This window comes from Schistocerca gregaria, chromosome 5 (genome assembly GCF_023897955.1).
Source record: "Schistocerca gregaria isolate iqSchGreg1 chromosome 5, iqSchGreg1.2, whole genome shotgun sequence".
In the NCBI taxonomy this organism is placed as follows: Eukaryota; Metazoa; Arthropoda; class Insecta; order Orthoptera; family Acrididae; genus Schistocerca; species Schistocerca gregaria.
Genome location: NC_064924.1, coordinates 573,636,829 through 573,660,363, shown reverse-complemented (window position 1 = coordinate 573,660,363; position 23,535 = coordinate 573,636,829). Strand labels below are relative to the sequence as shown.

Here is a 23,535-nt window from a genome sequence, read left to right as displayed (position 1 = left end):
ATGCCGTGCACAGGTACAGCTGCTCATGCAGCTTCAACACGATACCACAGTTCATCAAGTGTAGTGACTGGCGTATTGTGACGAGGCAGTTGCTCGGCCACCATTGACCAGACGTTTCCAATTGGTGAGAGATCTGGAGAATGTGGTGGCCAGGGCAGCTGTCAAACATTTTTTTGTATCCAGAAAGGTCCGTACAGGACCTGCAACATGCGGTCGTGCATTATCCTACTGAAACGTAGGGTTTGGCATGGATCGAATAAGGAGTAGAACCACGGGTCGTAAGACATCTGAAATGTAAGGTCCACTGTTCAAAGCGCCGTCAATGCGAACAAGAGGTGGCCGACACGTCTCACCAATGGCACCCCATACCAACACGCCGGGTGATACGCCAGTATGGCGATGACAAATACACGCTTCCAATGTGCGTTCACCGCGATGTACCCAAACACGGATGCGACCATCATGATGCTGTAAACAGAACCTGGATTCATCCGAAAAAATGACGTTTTGCCATTCGTGCACCCAGGTTCGTCGTTGAGTACACCATTGCAGGCGCTGCTCTCTGTGATGCAGCGTCAAGGGTAACCGCAGCCATGGTCTCCGAGTTGACAGTCCATACTGCTGCAAACTTCGTCGAACTGTACGTGCAGATGTTTGTTGTCTTGCAAACGTCCCCATCTGTTAACTCCGGGATCGAGACGTGGCTGCACGATCTGTTACAGCCATGCGGATAAAATCTCGACTGCTAGTGTTACGTGGCCGTTGGGCTCCAGCACGGCGTTTCGTATTACCCTCCCGAACCCACCGATTCCATATTGTGCTAAGTCATTGGATCTGGACCAACGCGAGCAGGAATGTCGCGATACGATAAACCGCAATCGCGATAGGCTACAATCCGACCTTTATCAAAGTAGGAAACGTGATGGTACGCATTTCTCCTCCTTACACGAGGCATCACAACAACGTCTCACCAGGCAACGCCGGTCAACTGCTGTTTGTGTATGAGAAATCGGGTGGAAACTTTCCTCATTTCAGCACGTTGTAGTTGCCGCCACCGGCGCCAACCTTGTGTGAATGCTCTGAAAAGCTGATCATTTGCATATCACAGCATCTTCTTGTTGTCGGTTAAATTTCGCGTCTGCATCACGTCATCTTCGTGGTGTAGCAATATTAATGAACAGTGGTGTAGAACATAACGTAAACAAAGACCACAGACTAAAAAAGAACAGTTCACAAGCAGTTGACAATAGGCAGGGATTCACGCGTCATGAATCTTGGTTACAATTTCGAAGTCTTTGAACCTGAGCAAAATTTGAGGTGAAGCACATTGCACAAAAAGAGTGGCAGCACTGACAGGACTTCACCCACATGATTTAGGTATGATGCCATGACTTTTATACTGTACAGAGATGTGTCAAAAGCAGTGGCCGATAGCGGAAAAGCAACGGCCGAAATGTCTTCTAAACATTTTTCACGCCTCACCACGTGCTATTTCCAGCGGTCATGGGCAACAACATGTCAACAGTTTTTTTTAAAGTAATCTTTGTTAACGCTAGTTCCACCGAAGCGACAGTTGGGCAACGTGTGGCATGTGCCCACAACGCATGCTACAAGGAGGAATTCGTCCAGGGCGACCCGTGGCAACACGCCACAGGCGACACCGCCGCATCATACTACGTTGCTGTCAGCCGTATGCGTCGCCAGTCGGCGAGAAACGATTATATGTTGCCTCTTGTCGCCAGCTGTGCAACTATCACCGGATCCTGCTGCTTGCTGGATAGGACGTGGAGTAGTCGATTGACAAAATTACGTCTTTCATTGCAGATTAGCGCAATTCACCTGACGTGTGCGACATGAAAACCAAATAGCCAAATTTAGTGATCCTTTCGTAATAGCCTGTTACTCCCAGACTCAGTGATTCGCAGAAATTCATGGATTATGTAGGTATGAGTGTTCATAGTTCAGAGACACAAGTTCTCGATGTGACGTACCTCATAAATTCACCCCACTCTGGTTTTGCTTCAAGGGCTGGCATCCGTGGTCTGTATTACGGAATCTCCATACAGATATCACTCTAGATTATGGATCCCCATTCTCCATGAACGACATTTCCATCGCTTGTGCCACTATCAGATGTTCCTTGGGGCTACCATTTGGTTCTGAAGTTGGGCTTTTTCTCAAGAAGTAGTGAAGGTAGACGCACACTGTAGTAACAGTTTCTACATTTTTGCCAGATTACAACAGTGGTTTTCTAAAGACACGAGACACTGTTACCAACAACCCAACTGTTGTCCGCCATTCTGCGAGAGCTGTAGTGTCTGTAATCATACCGTCTTCTACGAGAATCTCTTTCGTGGTGGCTTGAATATAATGTGTTCCTGAATCGGAACTGCGTCATTGACCACTAATACCGTACATACAGTGACACGTTTTGCTTCCCAAACATGTTTCAATACTGCTATACGATCATGAGATAGGATTTTTTTATTCTAACACTTCGTTTTACTGTCTACAGTTTGTTGTTTCCTTACAATCTCGAAGACTGTATTTCAGCCTACAGCGTGTCGTCCTTACTTTACCGATCACTAGTTTACCAAACTTGTAATGCATGTCTACCATATTAATATCATGTTAACTACAGATATATCTGAAGGGGGTAACTGCTCTTTCGGACATTTCCGAAAAAGCAGATACCATCGGTGACCATGCTGCTCGTTTGAATAAAATTACAATGAAATGAGTTCCCTTACCTGCCTACAGGCGTTGATATAATTGAACAGGGACAGTCGAAAATGTGCGCCCCGACTAGGACTCGAACCCAGGATCTTCTCCTTACATGGCAGACGCTCTATCCGTTTCTTTTTTTTTTAACCGTTGTGTTTGGTCGTTGTGGACGTCTCATGACATCCGTTGAAGATCGTTGTTGATCCTTTCACTAATTTTTTTTTTATTACAGAGGCTAACCAGCTCCCTGACCGAACACGCTGACCTATCCTGCCGGCATCCATCAGAGCCACCGAGGACACAGAAGATGGTGCGACTGCAGGGACTTACCTCTGGCACGCCTCCCGTGAGAAGCACATTCGCAACTTAGTGTCCCACACTGTATCCATAGTGCCCCCGCCCATCACACTCATTACTCGTGGTGTTTCTGCTGATTCCCGTAAGAGTTCGGGCGCTGTTTGTGCACACGAACAGACGAGGATGGTCAAATGGCTGGTGAGCCGTAACTATATACATATGAAGATGGTATCCGTTCTTTCGGACGGATTAAATGAGTAGTTTCATGAAAAAATACTGTCGAATTATTCAATATTTTAACAAGCGTTCTCACCGATGAAAGCATTTTGATAGGTCAAATACTGTTTTTTTTTCAGCTTTCGAAACAAAAATTGGAAAAATCTGTTGAAGTAATTAGCGAGTAAATGCTTAATTCCATTTACCTGTATATCATTTACCTAGACTGGTTTATTGGTTTATTTGAAAACACTGTGAGACAAGACGGCAATTTGAGACACAGGGAATTATATTATTAAATTAAGAGCTAAATAAATATCAAGTACATGTGAAACAATTAGTTTCAAGTAACATGTAGCTTGAAAGGGTACAGTACCGCCCGACATTGAAAATAGGTACAACATTCTTCGTTATTCTTGTCAGAGCAACATACTTTTTGTAATAGTAACTCAATTTCACTTAATACACCGAAACCGGATACCAGTGTAGGAAAGAATGACAATTTATTTATTTAATTGATCACATGTGCACTCCCACAAAATAAATCCCTACATCCAATTTGGTGAGATCTGCGAAATGAGTGAATGTATGGTCGTCTGCTAACCACAGATAGTGAATGTGCAATATATCATCATCTTTGAAACGGTCCTTTGGTCACCTTTGGTGGAACCAAAGAGATGAAATTTACCTGAGCTTTGAGCGCCTGAAATGTGGCTGACCAATACGGTAACATGGTGCGCCCCCACCTCGACGGAGGTGCCAGCTGATCTGAAGAATGGCCATGTTTTCGGCACTCTGCCGCTGGGTCTAGTGTTGTTAAGACCTGTCCTAGGTGTGCTCCGTAAAGACAAAAGAGTGGAGACATGGTATGCATGTGAAATACTTAAGAGTAGTTTGGAATAATAATTTCTCTATTTCAGGAACTTTTGTGGGGAGAATTAAATGTCAGACAGGTAATGTTAAGGGGATCGTAGTAACCTTCGGAAGTGACTAACGGTCACAATGAAACCACGTGTAGCAATAAGTTGAAATACTTCCGAGTGCTTAAGTTAAGCTGAATTACTAGCGTGTGTACTATAAGTTGGAAATATTTAAGAAATGGCGTGTGCAGGACTTGAAATTAGAGACGAGTACTTCCACGTGGTGAGTACTGTGTGAGTCTCAATCTGTGTATGAGACAAAGGATAAAGAGAAGTACTCGCCCATGGTATCAGTTGAGGGCTCGCGTGTGTGATCAATATGTTCTTAATATTACTTCGCGTGTTATATTTCCTTGTGACGCCTGATTAAAACTATAATACTCTGAGCGAGAAGCAAGGTGAGTCAGCCGTCTATCCAGCAACGCCACTTGGCTTGCATTGCACAGGAAGACGTGCACATATCCTCCAGAGTTCATAGTTGGAAAGAAAAGTTACAGAATGGGTCAGTGTCGTGTGAAACTGGGATAAATATTAATTGAAGTGGGAAAGCTGAAAGTGATGTGATTATAACGTTGTGACTGTTCTTTGTATTGTATGTTGCCAGTGTGATGTATTTCATGAAATTTAAGTATGTGCAGTTGGCATGGGAGAGTAACAAGATAGTTTCAGAGGCAGTGGGTTATGCATGTTCTTTTTTGTACCACTCGGTCTGGAGGAAATTTTCGTGATGGTGGGTGTGAGAGTCGAAGTGTGAGATATAGCAAAAGATCCACCATCCTATCCAGAAGCCATGCTCAGTGGGCGGAATTTCTCATGTGTTATTGTTGTAGGTTATAGAATTTGTGTGTTTAGGTTATAGAATTTATCGGAGTAAATAAGATATTGAAAAGAAAAAGATTGGTAGCCTTTTCCTTCGAACAGTATATTGTCATGATACCCAGGATTTATAATTTGTGGGCCATTCATATTCAGTGCGATGGCCACGTGTTGATCAAAGCCGTTAAATAAGAAAGAAAAAGTGGTATTGCCAGTGCGTAATGAACAGTCAGAATTGTGTAAATTACTAATAGTCAGATGTGCGTTTCCGTTTCCGTTGCCTAATATTCAAACAGGAGAATAACTTGTAACTTAATTGTGAGTACTAGAGTTCATGTTACTCGACAAATAAAAATGAGTCCACTCGCTTGGCGGACCACTCATCTTGCAGGGCTGACTTCTTGATGCCACAGTATGAGCAAGGCATGTGGGTGCCTCTCAAGCTTTCAGTTATTTTTAAGCTGTTGTCATTGCTGAAGATCTTAAGGGACATTAGAAATTCGGTGCCTTTGAAAAAAGGTGATAACCAATGTTTATTATAGCATTTGGACAGTCAGTAAACTGTCAATACCGATTTAACGTAATGACAATTAGAGTAGAATGAGATTTTCACTCTGCAGCGGAATGTGCGCTGATATGAAACTTCCTGGCAGATTAAAACTGTGTGCCGGACCGAGACTCGAACTCGGGACCTTTACCTTTCACGGGCAAGTGCTCCACCAACTGAGCTACCCAAACACTACTCACGCCCCATCCTCACAGCCTTACTTCTGCCAGTACCTCGTCTCCTACATTCCAAACTTTACAGAAGCTCTCCTGCTAACCTTGCAGAACTGGCACTCCCGAAAGAAAGGATACTGCGGATACATGGCTTAGCCACAGCCTGGGGGAAGTTTCGAGACTGAGATTTTCACTCTGCAGCGGAGTGTTGGCTAATATGAAACTTCCTGGCTGATTAAACTGTGTGCCGGACCGAGACTCGAACTCGGAACCTTGGCCTGGTTGAGCACTTGACCGCAAAAGACACAGGTCCCGAGTTCGAGTCTCGGTCCGGCACATAGTTTTAATCTGCCAGGAAGTTTCAAAATTAGAGTAGTTTGAAAGAAGGTAAACCGATGAGAGGGTTTAAAGATAGGAGTAAAGTTACTGATTCCCTATAAATAACTGCCTTTCGTCTCAAGTAGAGGAAAATAATATACATAGTTCTCAAGGTTTATATTAAATTCATTTATTAAAAATCCTTTAAACAACGTGGAAATACACGTAAAAATGGAGAAAGACACTACTGTGAAGAACTTAATATATAAATAAATAGTTAGTCTAAGAGTCGTGTATTGCAGATTATATCGATGAGATATGCGAATTAGAGCACCAGGAAGGCGGCAGCTGCCCGCGACGGAGCAGTGAGACGCGTCGCCCACTCCTCTCCACGCGCCGTCCGACGTCGCCTCACGTGGGCGGCGCGGTGGCTCCCACCGAGTTCCCTGGCACAACCACCACACGAACCGCGGCTGGAACACGACACCACACACCTCCACTGAGACAGGCAGCTGCACGAAGCATGTAATAATTAATTCTGGCTTTCATCACACAATGCTAGGAGACACCGTCAGAGGCTGCAAGGAGATCGTTTGTCGCTTTTCAAACTCAAACAAGCTCAGCACACCGAACTGAAATTAGACAAGTTTTGCACATTAATAGACCAAACGGCACTGACTGTTGTGCAGTACAACGTCCGTAACACAAGACGAGAGTATGTCAATGAATTTACAGCCCAAAGCTGAGGAGGGATGTCGTTGCCACATTAAAAGCGGTGGCTCGTTATTTTAAGGTTACTATTCCTTGCTGTAAGGGCTGTGATTTTTGATATTTTGTCTAAACCAGCAAGGTAGAAGAGAGGCCATTACTTCCACCACATCAAGTGGATTTAGTGTTCACACTGAGCCGTGAACACTTCCCAGTTTATCAATGGGGAATAGTTGAACATGATTACTACTGTTATCGGTGCCATGCGTGCAAAGGTCGTGCCAGGCGCGCGATATGGAATCTTTATCCTATCGTTAATGGCGCGAGACCTGCACGACCTTCTAGCAACCGTTATAGTTCTGCATTATTCTGTGACACTAGAGGTGATTTCACGTAATGAAAGGGTGAATGTAAGATTAAGGGACTCATTTATTAAACAGTTGAAAATTGAACAATAATATAACCAAATGGGGGCGGGGGAAGATAGATTTGAGTTCAGCAGCCGGCCCCAGCGTACGTTCATAACAAGCCACGATAGCAGGAGAAAAGGAATTTTAGTAACGATCGCCGTGTTATCAAATGGGGTCCAATTTACTAAAGGAAGGGGTTGCAGGCATGCAACGACCACCACCACGAATCAGCCAAAGACTACTAAAGATGCTACTGTGCGTGAATCGCTAGGTAGCCTCCCGTACTAAAGGAATAAAACCCCAAAGACGCGAAACTATTCACAATGACCTATTAGGTTCCCTCTGGCCCGCAGGGCGCGAATCCACAGAGCACGTCGGCCCTCATGCTTACCGGAACTTCATCTCCTGGACGCAGCACACTCAGTCCCTGGCACGGTCACACTAGGACTGCCTTACTGCCCCTTTGTGCGCTATCCACCCGCGGAGGGCGGTTGGCGCCTACCTGCGAAAAACGGGAGCGCACCTGAACTGGCCAATCAGAGGGTCGGAATCTCTCAGGGAGGCGACATCGCGACGTTAAAATCGAGCAGAAATAGCGGTTGCAAGGTTGGTAAGGCAGGTTGGTGAACTGAGAACAGGAGAAACTTTGGCCACTACTGAACGTTCAAGCGACACCACGTGCTACCATGGCGATCGGAAAAAGGATGGGAAACGGAAGGCATCATGGCTGCTAGGAAGACTGCTGCCCTCACCCATAAATCCCATGAATAAAGAAAATTCCTGGCGCCAAGCTCCTCTCACAGATCAGTGTGAGACAAGCTGTAAAAATCGTCAAATGAATCAGGCAACCCACAGAAATTATTAATATTTCCTGAATTATTATTTTACCGAATGCCACAATGCTGGGATTAGATATATGAAATGCGAGCACTGAATGGTGAATGAAGTACACGTCCTTCAACATAGACTCGAATGGTCCGGTGTTTAAGATCATTTATTTGCATGTAAATAATATGAACTTAGTGGGATAGTGTTTATATATCTATCTAGTAGAAATACGTTGCTACTCAGATCTACGACTCGATGAAAGACCAAGATTGTCAGACAGCACATTGTTAATGTCTAACTCATTACAAGCATTTCCCCGTGAAACAGTTTTTTCTAACGAATTATGCGTCTTCAGGCGACGGTTTTCCAATCGTCTAGGTCCCAGACGATATGGTCACGATCCCAGAAGAGGCGCTGCGGGCGATGTCGTACTGTCAGGAAAGGCACTCGCAACATTCGTCTGCTGCCATAGTCCATAAACTTCAAATTTCGCCGCAGTGTCACAATTGATACGTTCGTCGTACATCCTACATTAATTTCAGCGGTTATTTCAAGCAATGTTGCTTGTGTGTTAGCACTGACAACTATCCGACCGTGCCACTGCTGTCGGTCGTTAAGCGAAGGCTGTGGGCCATTGCGTTGTCCTTGGTGAGAGGTAATGCCTGAAATCTGGTGTTATCAGCACAGTCTTGACACTGTGGATGTCGGAATACTGAATTTCCTAACGATTTCCGTAATGGAATTTCCCATGCGTCGAGCTCCAACTACCATTCCGCGTTCAGAGTCTATTAATTCCCATCGCGCTGACATAATAACGTCTTAAACGTTTTCACATGAACCACCTGAGTAGGGATGACAGCTGCGCCAATGCATGGCCCTTTTTCACCTTGTGAACGAGGTACTACCGCCATCTGTGGTTATGCATATCGCTTTTCCATAACTTGTCACCTCTGTGTAATAGTCACGCTATACCCAGTGAAGACCTCATAAAATTCGCGTCTTATGTAATCAGCCGTGGCAGACATGCGAAGCTTTGCGTCCTTGCCCTAATGTCCAGGCGGGACAGACTGACCGCCATGTCATCCTCTTCCGATGGCGTCATTGGATGCGCTACGGAGGTGCGTGCAGCCAGCCCATCGTTTTCTCAGACGTTGTCGCCTTTCTTGACTTTGGAGCCGCTATTTCTCACTCAAGTAGCTCCACGACTGGCATTACGACACTGAGAGCATCGGGAATCGAACTCGCGTCCTTCATATAGAAGCCAGATATGCTGCACGCCCAACTACGGAAATCAGACGTATGTAGGACTTCAAACTTTTTCTACGTCTGACTTTCCAGTTCAGACCATTATCTTTTTCTAATTTAATCAGTACATATGGGTCCAACAACATGTTGAATGGACTGCTCAAGATCGGCATCACGTTCTCTTCACCGATGGATGTCGCATATGCCTTCAACCAGACAACCGTCGGAGACGTGTTTGGCGGCAACCCGGTCAGGCTGAACGCCTTAGACACACTGTCCAGCGAGTGCAGCAATGTGGAGGTTCCCCGCTGTTTTGGGGTGGCATTATGTGGGGCCGATGTAAGCCACTGGTGGTCATGGAAGGCTCCGTAACGGCTCTATGATACGTGAATGCCATCCTCCGACTGACAGTGCAACCATATCGGCAGCATATTGGCGAGGCATTCGTCTTCATGGACGACAATTGGCGCCCCCATCGTGCACATCTTACGAGCGATTTCCTTCAGAATAACGACATCGCTCCAGAAATGAACCCTATCGAACATGCCTGGGATAGATTCAAAAGCGCTGTTAATGGACGTCGTGACCCACCAGACACTCTGAGGGACTAACGCTAAATCGACATAGAGGAGTGGGACAATCTGGACCAAATATATCTTGTGTGCAGATGACGTTGTTACAGTTTGGATAAAAAGCTGGAGCGTGAGGAAACTGTAGTCAAATGATGGGAGACGTGCAGGTGACTGATGATTGTTTAAGGACTGGCGGCTGCCCTCAAACGTAAATAACTGTAACGAACTGTACACAAAAAGGTGACAAATCATCGGAAAGAGTAATAACTGGAGCAGCCATATCGAGTAACCTAAAGTGGGGCGATTACATAAAAGTAGTCGTAGTAAAAGCAGATAGTTTTTTAAGTCAGTCAGGGTAGTTCAACGGGACCGTTTGCCATGCAATCCTCCATCTAGCACCGATGGATCCGAGGGTGGAACTGGACCCTTTTCGCCACCGTCCTCAGCTGTCGCTGCACGCCGACAGCCGGACCCAAGGGGTAGGAGTTCGCTCCCCGCATGACACCGCCTTTGCCGCAAGCCGCTGCTGCCAGGCTAGCGAAAAGTTTACTTGTCGTGTGGCCGTGAAGCATGGCTTAGCCGCTGTAACGACACCGTGATCTATAACGTTATCAGTTAGTGTCCCAGCAACAGGCTCTTGCTGGTGATCCTTATATTCAAGAACAGTGTCACCAAATATTTCGGTAATTGAGAATGAGATTTTCACTCTGCAGCGGAGTGTGGGCTATATGAAACTTTCCTGGCAGATTAAAACTGTGTGCCGGACCGAGACTCGAACTCAGGACCTTTGCCTTCCGCGGGCAAGTGCTCTACCATCTGAGCTACCCAAGCACGACTCCTCATGGGGATGAGGTGTGAGTCGTGCTTGGGTAGCTCAGATGGTAGAGCGCTTGCCTGTTAAAGCCAAAGGTCCTAAGTTCGAGTCTCGGTCCGGCACACAGTTTTAATCTGCCAGGAAAATTTCGGTAATTATTCGCTCACAGGGAAAATTTAATTTTATGAGGGGTAAAGACAAAAGGGTTAAATTGTGTATTTGTCAAGAAACTAAACTATTTTTAAAAGATCTTTACTGTCGTCTTTGTACCGCGTATCTGAATGACAGTTGAATTGGGACATGTAATTATGTCACATATGCTTACATATGTCATAAATGGCTTCTCTAAATTGTAGGTAATTTCCAATAGAGACCTGAAATTGCTTCATTATTCACTTCGCAATAATAAGCGAACTAACTGACAGCACAATACAACAGAACCTATGTAACAGGTACTACACCGGCGTCAAAGTCTACACTCAGGTTCCATATGCTTTGTCATACCTGATACAAAGCTTTTTGTGCCTGTTGCTCCCATTTTTAGCAACATTGTACTAGGTAAATTAATTACGGCCTTCAGAGTGCTCCAGTGCGGCCTATATGCATCGTAGGATTCTGAAACATCGTAGTTATGTTCATTAATCGGTGTGCTCACGGCGTATGCGGAAGAAAATAATAGTTCCACTTTCTACCACCAGGTGAAAGTATGGCGCTGCAAGCAGTCAGAACGTTGTGTGGATAGAGGAAAAGGAGGAGTCACGATCAAACACAAGATAACGGTCGTTATGGCACGTTTATCGGGATAAGATTACGAGTTACAACATGTGTTCAATACAGTCTGCCAACTCAGCAACATGCTGCATCCATAATTCGACATGATGGACTGTTGCTCGCAGGATACCCAGTGTAATCAGAGCGACATGTCGTCGTATGCTATCCTTCAGATCAGGAAGAGTCCGGATACATCGTTGATAGACGAGATCATTCAGATATCTCCACAACCATAAGTCACATGGATTTGAGTCGAAGGATCTGGAATGCCACACATCTTGAAATTGCCTAGAGATGATGCGGGGGCGGGGGGGGGGGGGGGGGGTTTACCGAAGTTTCTTCGAAGCAAGTGTTACACCTGGCAAATAACAGGTGCTGTCGCCCCACCTTGCATGACAATAGTGGTGCCGACGCATGTGTTCTTGCAAAGCTGGAATCACGTGTTGCAAAAGGAATTCTTTGCAACCTGCAGGTGTCACTGTACACCCAACAGAGTAGCGAGGTGACATCTTCTCGAAGAAAAACAGACCGAGGATGAAGGTGTTTGTGTGCAGTCAATTAAGCCGAGCGCAGTGGATGTTTCCTGAGGACATGAGGCGAAGTAGAACCCCACATGCGACAGTCATTCGCACCCGCGACACCGTGCAGAGTGAACCGTGCCTCGTCCGTCCAAAGAATATCTCAAGTCGCATGTCACACATTTCCATGAGTGGGAAAAAACAAAGAGCATAGTCACGGCTTCGTAGTCTATCTTGGGGCTTCATTTGGTGCACATTCTGAGTCTGAACACCAGTGTAAAACGTGTGCAGCACGGTCTGCTGTAGTTACAGCAACTTAATCAACAACTGCCATGATAATGGGCCTCCTCCCTCTCCTGTTGCACAACATACAACTGTTCCTTCAAATTTCTTGATCGTATTCCTGAACCGTGTTATTGACATGCGACCTCTTGGCAGCAGTTTCTGTCGGCGGTATTCCCGCATTGCAGCGCCTTTATTGGTGCTGTTCTGATGAAACAATTTTACCAGCAGCGCACGGCCTTCCTTCGCAACAGCCATTGTTCTTCGTACGGAGAAATTCAATAATCAATAACTGGAAGTATAAGTGCTTGTACAAGTTGCTTTTTCAGGTCGAAAGGGTAAAGCTTCCTACACAGAAGAGCCAAAGAAACTGGTACACCCGGGTAATATCGTGTAGGACCCCAGCGAGCACGCAGAAGTGCCGCAACACGACGTGGCATGGACACGACTGATGTCTGATGGAGTGCTGGAGCGAACTGAGGGCGCGATCCTGCAGCGCTGTCGGTAAATCTGTAAGAGTACGAGGGGATGGAGATCTCTTCTGAACAGCACGTTGCAAGACATCTCAGATATTCTCAATAATGTTCATGTGTGGGAAGTTTGGTGGCCAGCGGAAGTGTTTAAACTCAGAAGAGTGTTCCTGGAATTGCCCAACTCCTTCGGAATGCACAATGGGCATGAACGGATGCAGATGACCATACAGGATGCTTACGTACGTGTCACCTGTCAGAGTCGTATCTAGACGTTTCAGGGGTCCCATATCACTCCATCTGCACACGCCCCACCCTATTACAGAGCCTCTACCAGCTTGAACAGACACTGCTCACATGCAGGGTCCATGGTTTCATGAGGTTGTGTCCAGACTCGTACACATCCAACCGTTTGATACAATTAGAAACGAGACTCGTCCCACCAGACAACACGTTTCCAGTCATCAACAGTCCAATGTCACTTTTGACTGGTCCAGGCGAGGCAGTCATCAAGGGTACGTGAGTGGGCGTTCGATTCAGAAATCCCATATCGATAATGTTTCGTTGAATGGCTCGCACGCTGATACTTGTTGACGGCGCAGCATTGAAATCTGCAGCAATTTCTGGAAGGGTTGCTCTTCTGTCACGTTGAACGATTCTCTTCAGCCGTCGTTGGTTCCGATCTTGAAGAATCTTTTTCCTGCTGCAGCGTGGTCGGAGATTTGAGGTTTTATCGGATTCCTAATATTCACGGTAGCCTCGGGAAATGATCGTACGGGAAAATCCCCACTTTAACGCTACTTCGTAGATGCTATTTCTCATCACTCGTGCGCCAACCATAACACCACGTTCAAACTCAATTAAAACTTGGTATCCTGTCGTTGTAGTAGCAGTAATCGATCTAACAACTGCGCCAGACACTTACTCCCTTATATATTCGTTGCCGACCACAGCGCCGTATTCTGCCTGTTTACGTATCTCTGTATTGGAATACGCAAGACTATAGGAGTTTCTTTGCTATTTCAGTGTATATTTTTTTAGGATATGGTGAGACACTGATGCCTTCTTGCTCACTGCAGCTACGTGCTCAGTGTAATTTAGATTTTCGACTGTTATTACTACTCGACTCTTTACTGAGGGAGAGAAGTTGGTATCTGTCCCATTTAGGGTTAAAATTGGTATGGATTCCCAATATTGCGAGCGAATGAATCTAGAGTCACGAGCTAACACCGCTTGGTTTCTGGACGGTTTGAGCTTTAACGGTGTACCCTGCGCCCTCTTTGATTGCGCACACAGTTCGTATATCGAGATCCTCGATAGCCATCTTCAGTTTTATTGCTTTCGCACTTAGGCCTCTTTCAAACTGTTACGTTGTGGAGTAGAAATTATTAACGGAGTGCTTGGCTGAGACTCTAGAGATACGTAAATTTATAATGACAGTATGCAGCTCTGATGTACTGGGAACTATATTATAAGAAAGCTCAGCTTACAGAGTTGACCTACCTTTAGACTTCTTGTGCTTCCAGATCCTGATGCCGATGGCGAGACCTATTATCACTAGGATTGCAATCACTATGCCAGCGATGGCTCCAGCACTGAAAATTAAAATGCACTAAATGACTACATAAAACCAACGGGTAATACTAGTGATACATTTAGTCAATTTCATAAAGGTACGTCCAACCGCAGTTGCACAATGTCAGAGGCAAAACCGCTCAGATCCGGGAAGGAGCCGCCTCGCCGTTTGCCAATTTTGGAAACCACGGCAGTTCTCAATCTTGATGGCTGTACGAGGATTCTAAGTACCCCCCCACCCCCCCCCCCCCCCCACCCCCAACTGCCACATGCAATGGTGACACTCTATGTTATTGGTTGTCACTGGATACGTTAAATTATCCCTCTATTTAGCACGAAAGCATTGTTTCAAGCCGAGTGGTTCTAGGCGCTACAGTGTGGAACCGCGCGACCGCTACGGTCGCAGATTCGAATCCTGCCTCGGGCATGGATGTGTGTGATGTCCTTAGGTTAGTTAGGTTTATCTAGTTCTAAGTTCTGATGACCTCAGAAGTTAAGTCCCATAGTGCTCAGAGCCATTTGAACCCATTGAACCATTGTTTCAAGCCGAGATCCATGCACGTTATAAAAATGGACATACTTGTGTATGTATGTTTCTATATGCGTATGTATGCTCCACATCACCTCCTAAACCACTGTGCCGATTTCAACCAAACTTGGTGCACAGATTACCTACTATATGGAAAGAACAGTTTTGGGGGTAAAAACAACTTACCTATTAAAGGGGTGAGGGTAATAAAGGTGTGTTGCGCACCACACATGAATATCCTCACTTTATTCAGCCATTTTTGTGAATAAGAACGTTTAGTGACTTGCAACAAACTTCACACATAATTTTAAACCTTTATGAAATTGTCTCTAGCTCACAACCCTTACAAAATGATGAAAGGAAAGAAATATCTTGCTTATTATATTTTCGATTTTTGTGCAGTAAAACTGCCCCATAAAGCATGACGTTTTAATTTATTATTTCTTTACTACTAACTGTATTCGCGACACATTTTGCACACAGTATTCACCATTGAATGCACCAGCAAAATTATATCATTGTACGGCACATATTTCAGCAGATACGATGTAATAAACTTTAAGATGGAATGAAAACTGCCGCATCATGCATCCCGTTTTACTGTGTTACTTCCTTACTACTATCCACATATTCCGCTGTATGTACGCAGAAAAATATATCATTTTAGGAGACATACACTGTGTGATCAAAAGAATCTGGACTCCTGGCTGAAAATGAGTTAGAAGTTCGTGGCGCCCTCCATCGGTAACACTGGAATTAGCCTTGATGACAGTTTTCACACTCGCAGGCACACGTTCGATCAGGTGCTGGAAGGTTTCTTGGCGAATGGCAGCCCGTTCTTCACGGAGTGTTGTACTAAGGAGAGGTATCGATGTCGGACAATGAGGTCTGGCAAAAAGTGGGCGTTCCAAAACATCCCAAAGGTGTTCTGTAGGATTCAGGTCAGGATTCTGTACAGGTCAGTCCATTACGGTGATGTTATTGTCGTGTTACCACTCCGCCACAGGCCGTGCATTATGAAAAGGTGCTCGATCGTGTCGAAAGACGCAATCGCCACCCCCGTATTGCTCTTCAGCAGGTGGAAAAAAGAAGCAGCTTAAAACATCAATGTTGGCCTGTGCAGTGATTGTGTCACGCAAAACAGCAAGGGTTGCAGGCCCCCTCACATGAAAAAAGAGACCACACCGTAACACCACCGCCTCCGAATTTTACTGTTGGCACTACACACGCTGGCAGACGACGTTCACCGGGCATTCACCATACCCACGCCCTAGCATCGGATCGCCACATTGTGTACCGTGACTCGTCATTCCGTGCAACGTTTTGCCACTGTTCAATCGTCCGATGTTTGCGCTCCTTACACCAAACTAGGCGTCATTTGCCATTTACCAGAGTGATGTGTGGCTTATGAGCAGCAACTCGACCATGAAATCCAACTTTTCTTCGCTCCCCCCTGACTGTCATAGTACTTGCAGTAGATCCTGATGCAGTTTGGAATTCCTGCGTGATGGTCTGGATAGATGTCTGCCTATTACACATTACGACCCTCTTCAACTGTCGGCAGTCTTTGTCAGTCATCAGACGAGGTCGGCCTGTACGGTTTTGTGCTGTACGTGTCCCTTCACGTTTCCACTTCACTATCACATCGGAAACAGTGGACCTAAAGATGTTTAGGAGTATGTAAATCTCGCGTACAGACGTATGACACAGGTGACACCCAATCAGCTGACCATGTTCGAAGTCCGTGAGTTCCGCAGAGCGCGCCATTCTGCTCTCTAACGATGTCTAATGATTACTGAGGTCGCTGATATGAAGTACCTGGCAGTAGGTGGCAGCAAAATGCACCTAATATGAAAAACGTATGTTTTTGGGGTGTCCAGATATCACATAGTGTATCTCAGGAGGTATGACATCATAAACAATGCAATACTTGAGAAACTGCCTCATCATGCATGAAGTTTGAATTTTTTTTATCTTGCACTATTCACAATACTTTTCACATGCAGGTGCCACATGTACCGTTGGATTTACCTACAAAGTTACGTCATTGAAAAGATACGACGTCATAAACATTCACATGCGTGAAATGGAACTGCAGGGCGAGATTCACTACAGATAAAACTGAAATATATCTGAAAATGCTATTGAAATATGTTAAATTCATTTGAAATATATGTGACGTGTGCATGAGCGCAAAGCCACTGGTAAAAAGCTTGTCCTAAATCTTTGGAACGATTTCAGTCAAATTTGGTTCGCACATTAGATGTAATCTTGAAAGAAATACTGTGGGATAAGAACCACTAGTTGAGGTGGGAGTGATGCCATAGAGAATGAAGGGGGGAAGAAGATGCGAAAAAAGAGAGGGGAGAGAAGAAGTTGGACACAGATATGGGGGAGGAGGAGATGGCCAGAGGGAAGGGAAGGGAAATGGAAAGAGATATAGAAGAGGAGAAGGTGGAGAGAGAAAGGAAAGAGGAGGAGATAAACAGAACAAAAGAGAGGAAGAGCTGCGAAGGGAGAGGGGAAGAGAGGATTCTCAGAGAGAGAGTGGAAGCGAAAATGGAGAGAAAAGGAAAGATGATAAAATTGGCAGAGACAGGGGAGGGGAAGACATGGACAGGGAGAGGGGAGGAAGAGATGGATAATTTTACAGGGAGGAGGAGATGGGAAAAGTGAGGGGCAGGAGGATACGAAGGGGTGGAGGAGATGGACAGAGGGGAATGGAAAAGATAGACAGAGGGGGAGGAGCAGATTGACAGAGGCTGAAGGGAGGAGGATATGAAGGGGTGGAGGAGACAGACAGAGGGGAAAGGAAAAGATAGACAGAGGGGGAGGAGCAGATTGACAGAGGGTGAACGGAGGAGGAAATGGACAAAAAGAGAGGTAGGACGATATGAACTGAGGGAGGGGGTGAAGGACATACACGGAGAGTGTGGGTAGAGGAAATGGGCAGTGAGAGAAGGTGGAGATGGAAAGAGGGGGGGGGGGGAGGAAGGCAGAGATGGACAGAGAGAGGGAAAGGAAGAGATTGACTAATAGAAGAGTGGATTAAATAGATATCTCGCCAACGCCTGGTACGCAACTGGAAAGCTTATAAAGTTCTCACAGACGTCCAGCCGCGTTGAGTGGTTTAAATCAAAATCCCAGCTTTCTTCAGAACGGCCCTCAACCGCTGCCAATTGGAAACTGTGGAGCTATTGCTGCTGCCGTCCTTGTACTGATCTCTTTGCTGCAAAATTTGGGCCATGAGACCACTTTCATGATTGTGAACAGTACAACCCATCAATGTGGACGTGCTTAGGTTTGTAGTCCGTGCACTAATCAAATAGCACAATGGTAAAACCTTAGTGGGTTTATTGGACTTCACTACTGAAGACATAGCATGAAGTCAGTCCACAACTGTAGTGTTGCAGCATACCACTTAGGAGTAAGACAATATCCCAGACTACGTACAGACACATCTCGCGGCTGTCTGGTTCGATACTTAGCTGTACGTAGTAAATAGTTGCTCCTCCTAATTTTAGGTTAGAATTTTTTCTCAGTGATACTCTACCTGTCAGCAGTGTAAAACTTGTCTTATGTGTCGCTATTACGAGTTTTGTTATCTGTGTACCACAGAGGAACCATTGCTAGAACTTTCACGAATCTTGTGGGACGGCCTTGGTAATGCGTTTGCTTTCCTTTAGCTGTGTGTACTAGGACTTTCTTGAAGCAACTGTCTACACCTGTCAAATACCTGAAATAATGCATTGTAAATCACCAACTGCACCAACACGACTTTATTCTTCCGGCGATTTCGGTTCACAAAACCATCATCACTGATAGGCTATAGCAACGCGAAAAACGCTATGTTTTATGCAGAAAGAAACATATAAAAAGATTATCTCATAAGGTTACTTACAAAGGTGTACATTGGTGTTTTATACATGCATATCGCTACCACGGCGCCTCACTATGAACTTATCTGGCTCACGCAATATTTACTAATATTTACTGCGACTTATGGCAGAAGATCACAATCTCAAACTTGAAGTACATAAAAATAATCGTCAGCCTCGTCTTATAACATAGACCGTATTGACAAAGAGTGATGTACACATACACTCCTGGAAATGGAAAAAAGAACACATTGACACCGGTGTGTCAGACCCACCATACTTGCTCCGGACACTGCCAGAGGGCTGTACAAGCAATGATCACACGCACGACACAGCAGACACAACAGGAACCGCGGTGTTGGCCGTCGAATGGCGCTAGCTGCGCAGCATTTGTGCACCGCCACCGTCAGTGTCAGCCAGTTTGCCGTGGCATACGGAGCTCCATCGCAGTCATTAACACTGGTAGCACGCCGCGACAGCGTGGACGTCAACCGTATGTGCAGTTGACGGACTTTGAGCGAGGGTGTATAGTGGGCATGCGGGAGGCCGGGTGGACGTACCGCCGAATTGCTCAACACGTGGGGCGTGAGGTCTCCACAGTACATCGATGTTGTCGCCAGTGGTCGGCGGAAGGTGCACGTGCCCGTCGACCTGGGACCGGGGACCACAGCGACGCACAGATGCACGCCAAGACCGTAGGATCCTACGCAGTGCCGTAGGGGACCGCACCGCCACTTCCCAGCAAATTAGGGACACTGTTGCTCCTGGGGTATCGGCGAGGACCATTCACAACCGTCTCCATGAAGCCGGGCTACGGTCCCGCACACCGTTAGGCCGTCTTCCGCTCACGCCCCAACATCGTGCAGCCCCCCTCCAGTGGTGTCGCGACAGGCGTGAATGGAGGGACGAATGGAGACGTGTCGTCTTCAGCGATGAGAGTCGCTTCTGCCTTGGAGCCAATGATGGTCGTATGCGTTTTGGCGCCGTGCAGGTGAGCGCCACAATCAGGACTGCATACGACCGAGGCACACAGGGACAACACCCGGCATCATGGTGTGGGGAGCGATCTCCTACACTGGCCGTACACCTCTGGTGATCGTCGAGGGGACACTGAATAGTGCACGGTACATCCAAACCGTCATCGAACCCATCGTTCTACCATTCCTAGACCGGCAAGGGAACTTGCTGTTCCAACAGGACAATGCACGTCCGCATGTATCCCGTGCCACCCAACGTGCTCTAGAAGGTGTAAGTCAACTACCCTGGCCAGCAAGATCTCCGGATCTGTCCCCCATTGAGCATGATTGGGACTGGATGAAGCGTCGTCTCACGCGGTCTGCACGTCCAGCACGAACGCCGGTCCAACTGAGGCACGAGGTGGAAATGGCATGGCAAGCCGTTCCACAGGACTACATCCAGCATCTCTACGATCGTCTCCATGGGAGAATAGCAGCCTGCATTGCTGCGAAAGGTGGATATACACTGTACTAGTGCCGACATTGTGCATGCTCTGTTGCCTGTATCTATGTGCCTGTGGTTCTGTCAGTGTGATCATGTGATGTATCTGACCCCAGGAATGTGTCAATAAAGTTTCCCCTTCCTGGGACAATGAATTCACGGTGTTCTTATTTCAATTTCCAGGAGTGTATATAAGATTTGCGACTAACTAGTCAAATAATATGTCTATCATAAACTGGGGTAGTGACTAGTTGAAATATTGCATTCTGTTAAGTATTGGTTTCCGTTTACAATCTGAAACGTATTGGTGGCCTATTTGTAGCCTAAAAACGAGTTATTTTAGGTTAAGACGACTGCACGTAGGACATTTTTTGTTGCTCTGTTATTTCGTTTTAGAAGGACAAATAGCTACATTAATGAAATAAATCTTGTGTATGAATGACACTCTGTACTGCAACTGTGTTCCTTAACTGCATGCGTATATACTGATTAGTAAAGATATATGTGCGCCGTAATTGTTGTCATGTACGGTCTCTATATGCAGCCATTATGAATTAATATGAAAATGAATTCCAGACCTCAGCTGCGAGCATGATAAAAATCAGTGGGGAAAGTTGAATATTTGTGTCAGCCTGGATTCGAACCTGCCCACTAGGCACTAGACATGGGAGATCCGCTCCTAAACTGATTCATAGAGTTGAATCTTTCAAAGGAGTGAACAATCAGTGATTCAGAAAAAAAGAACGGTAGCTCCAAACGTTTCCCACAGCAGAGAGAGAGAGAGAGAGAGGGAGGGAGAGAGAGGAGAGAGACGGAGCATATCAGCGGGGCCTCTGCCGGTCAGAGCACACTGCACGCCACACAACACAGCCAGTGCCGACCTCCGCCCAGCTTCTGCCTTGGCTGCCTGCATTGTGCAGTGCTCCATTGGATTTTGAGTTTCACATATGCTGTGCCGTCTCTGTGTCTGGCGCAGCTTAACTTAGCATCGCACTCTGTTGGCGATCGTTTCAGTCGCACGTCCTGCCCTCTGGGCAGTTGATGCGAGCAACAGGACAGAGATCCTCCTAGCGGAGAACATAAGAACTACTTGGAACAACCTGCTCACAAGAGAACGGACGATTTGTCTCGCAGCAGGTGACTGGTGGCCGTTCATCGCTCCCCCCACCCTCGGAACTCGCCCGCTCAACGCTCATCCCCTGTTCTCACTCTAGTCAGAGCGTTGAACAAAGCAACTGAGGTGTCACTCTGGTCTCTGCGGTTGCCCATTAACCGTCATTACTCGTGGAATTTCACCGAGTTTCGTAAGAGTTGGCGCCTGGTGTGCATCTGCACTGAAGAGATCAAGCAGGAGACCCAGGTCTGAATCCCGGTTGGCACAAATTTTCAATGTTCCCCATTTATTTGAATGACTGCCAGCTCTCAGCCAAGGGCTGTAATTCCTTTGAGTATACGGTCTATGGTCGTTCCTGACAACGCCATTTGATGCTTAGTGATCGTATGTTCTTGTTTGTTACATTTATACTATCTTTTGGCACTGGGCACGGTGTAAGATGTAGCCTGACGATTATATCATATTTCAAGTTCGTGATCGTGATCTTCTGAAATAAGGTGCTGTAATGATGAGCAATTGTTGCGTGAGCAATGACAGAGGTGAGTTTATAGGGGGATGCCATTGTACTGATAGGTATGTATAAATCCATAATATCTATTTCTGTAGGTAACCTTACAGCTACAAATTATCAGAACACGTTTCTGTATTTGTCCATGTATCCCACACTGTGTTATAGCCCTCCTGTGATGATGTTTTAGTGACTCAAAACTAATAGAGTAATAAAGTTGTGTTGATAGAGGTGCAGATTTACAATGCATTATTTCAAATTCCACAACAATTTCGGGATTTCAGAATCTCTTAATCGGGTGGCCATGTAACAAGGCACCAGCAGTTACGAAAGGGGCCTATAATGTCCACAACTATAGCATGATATACATGGGCTTCGTCCACCGGGTATTAAATGCATCAGGCGACCGTAGCAGCCTATCAGAATCTGTGGTGTCCACTAATATAGCAGCTGCTTATTTCCTTGTGACATCGTCTAACGTAGATATAGCTCTGTTAATTGCTTCAAGGACGTTTTCCCCTTCCTTAATATAAATGACTGCAGTGCAGCTGGCAAAAATATGTGTGACTAAATACTGTCACAGAACAGCTTGTCCTGGACTTCAACCAGAGTATTCGGAAAGGGTCTGGGGGTGTGATGCATCTCTATAGTCTGCTAACAATAACTGATCTTGATATCTTTCAGATCTCCAGAAGATGAACTTACACCTATTAGTGAACTGATGATAAATGTTCCACTATCTGTGCAACTGTATGAGCTAAGATCTTCGGAGGAATATTGTCAGGAACTAAAGCTTTCGTTTTTTTTTTTTTCATTTCACAACAGGACCACACGGTGGTCAAATTTCTGTAATTTTTTGAAATGTGTGGCATATGAAATTCGCAGTTTACGTATACATCTCCCCAAGCAGTTGGATGTAACTCTCAAAAATACTTGAGACAAATCGACTTTGAAATTTTTCGACCATCCTAAACTAAGGTGGTGGTCTTTCTAGAAGGAACGTGAGTATGTAGCACAGAGCTCGCCTGACACATGGAACAAATACTGACGAAAGCAAATTTTTAAACAAGATGCAGGTTGTATGAGGATTTACGTGAAATATAAATTACAAAAAGACAGACAAAATTTTATTTGTAATTTTTTTAATTAGACAGTACTGTTTAACAGTCTTTCACAAGTGATCGTATATTAGGAACTTTTTGTAATTAAAATTGGATTTTTGTGTTCAGTGTATTACTAGAAATAAGAATAAGCGCAAATTTCATAAAATTGGAAATTAGATGTGCTAATTTACATGTATTAGATGAATTTTAAATTTAAATGACCTAGGCATTCTAACTGAACCAAAAAGAACGACAACAATAATGATTGACACGAAACTCAGTCTAGGGATTACGAGTCTCGTGCACTTTGTGCGTTCCACGGTTTACGGAAATGCTCGTAGAACATGAACTTTCGTTTAAAAATTTGATCCCACTTGGAACCGAACCAAATTGCTCGTCAAAACCTTATTTTAGTGTAATAAACATGGTTGGAAAACTTGAAAGTCGATATTCCCGATAATTTTTGAGAGTTGCATCTAACTGCTGTCGGAGAGGTATATTTAAGTTGTGAACGTCACGTACCATAAGTACAAAAAATTGTTGATATTAATTCATCTATTTCTTCCTTCCGAAGAAGAATGTAGAGCACCGTTGTTAAAATACTCGTATTTAATATGAATTTCGAAGACGAGTGTGGTTACCGTTTTCGGTAGCAATTAAGTCATCAAGGAGAAGTGCCTGGTAAAGTTGTTCCGCTGTCTGATGATGTGCACCGCCAGGAAATGAAATGTGTCCGGGAAG

General features: G+C 45.4%; 1 protein-coding gene across 1 annotated transcript in view; it reads right to left on the bottom strand.

The window, feature by feature from the left end:
- Positions 1-6,212: 6,212 nt before the first annotated feature.
- The window catches only part of LOC126273081 (uncharacterized), a 29,718-nt gene continuing 12,395 nt past the window's right edge, over positions 6,213-23,535 (bottom strand). The window contains exons 3-4 of the mRNA XM_049976494.1: positions 14,133-14,224; positions 6,213-6,484 (exon numbers count right to left, since the gene is read on the bottom strand). Coding sequence (XP_049832451.1) covers positions 6,423-6,484; positions 14,133-14,224 — 154 coding nt within the window. The 3' untranslated portion in view covers positions 6,213-6,422. The remainder of the gene's footprint in view (positions 6,485-14,132; positions 14,225-23,535) is intronic.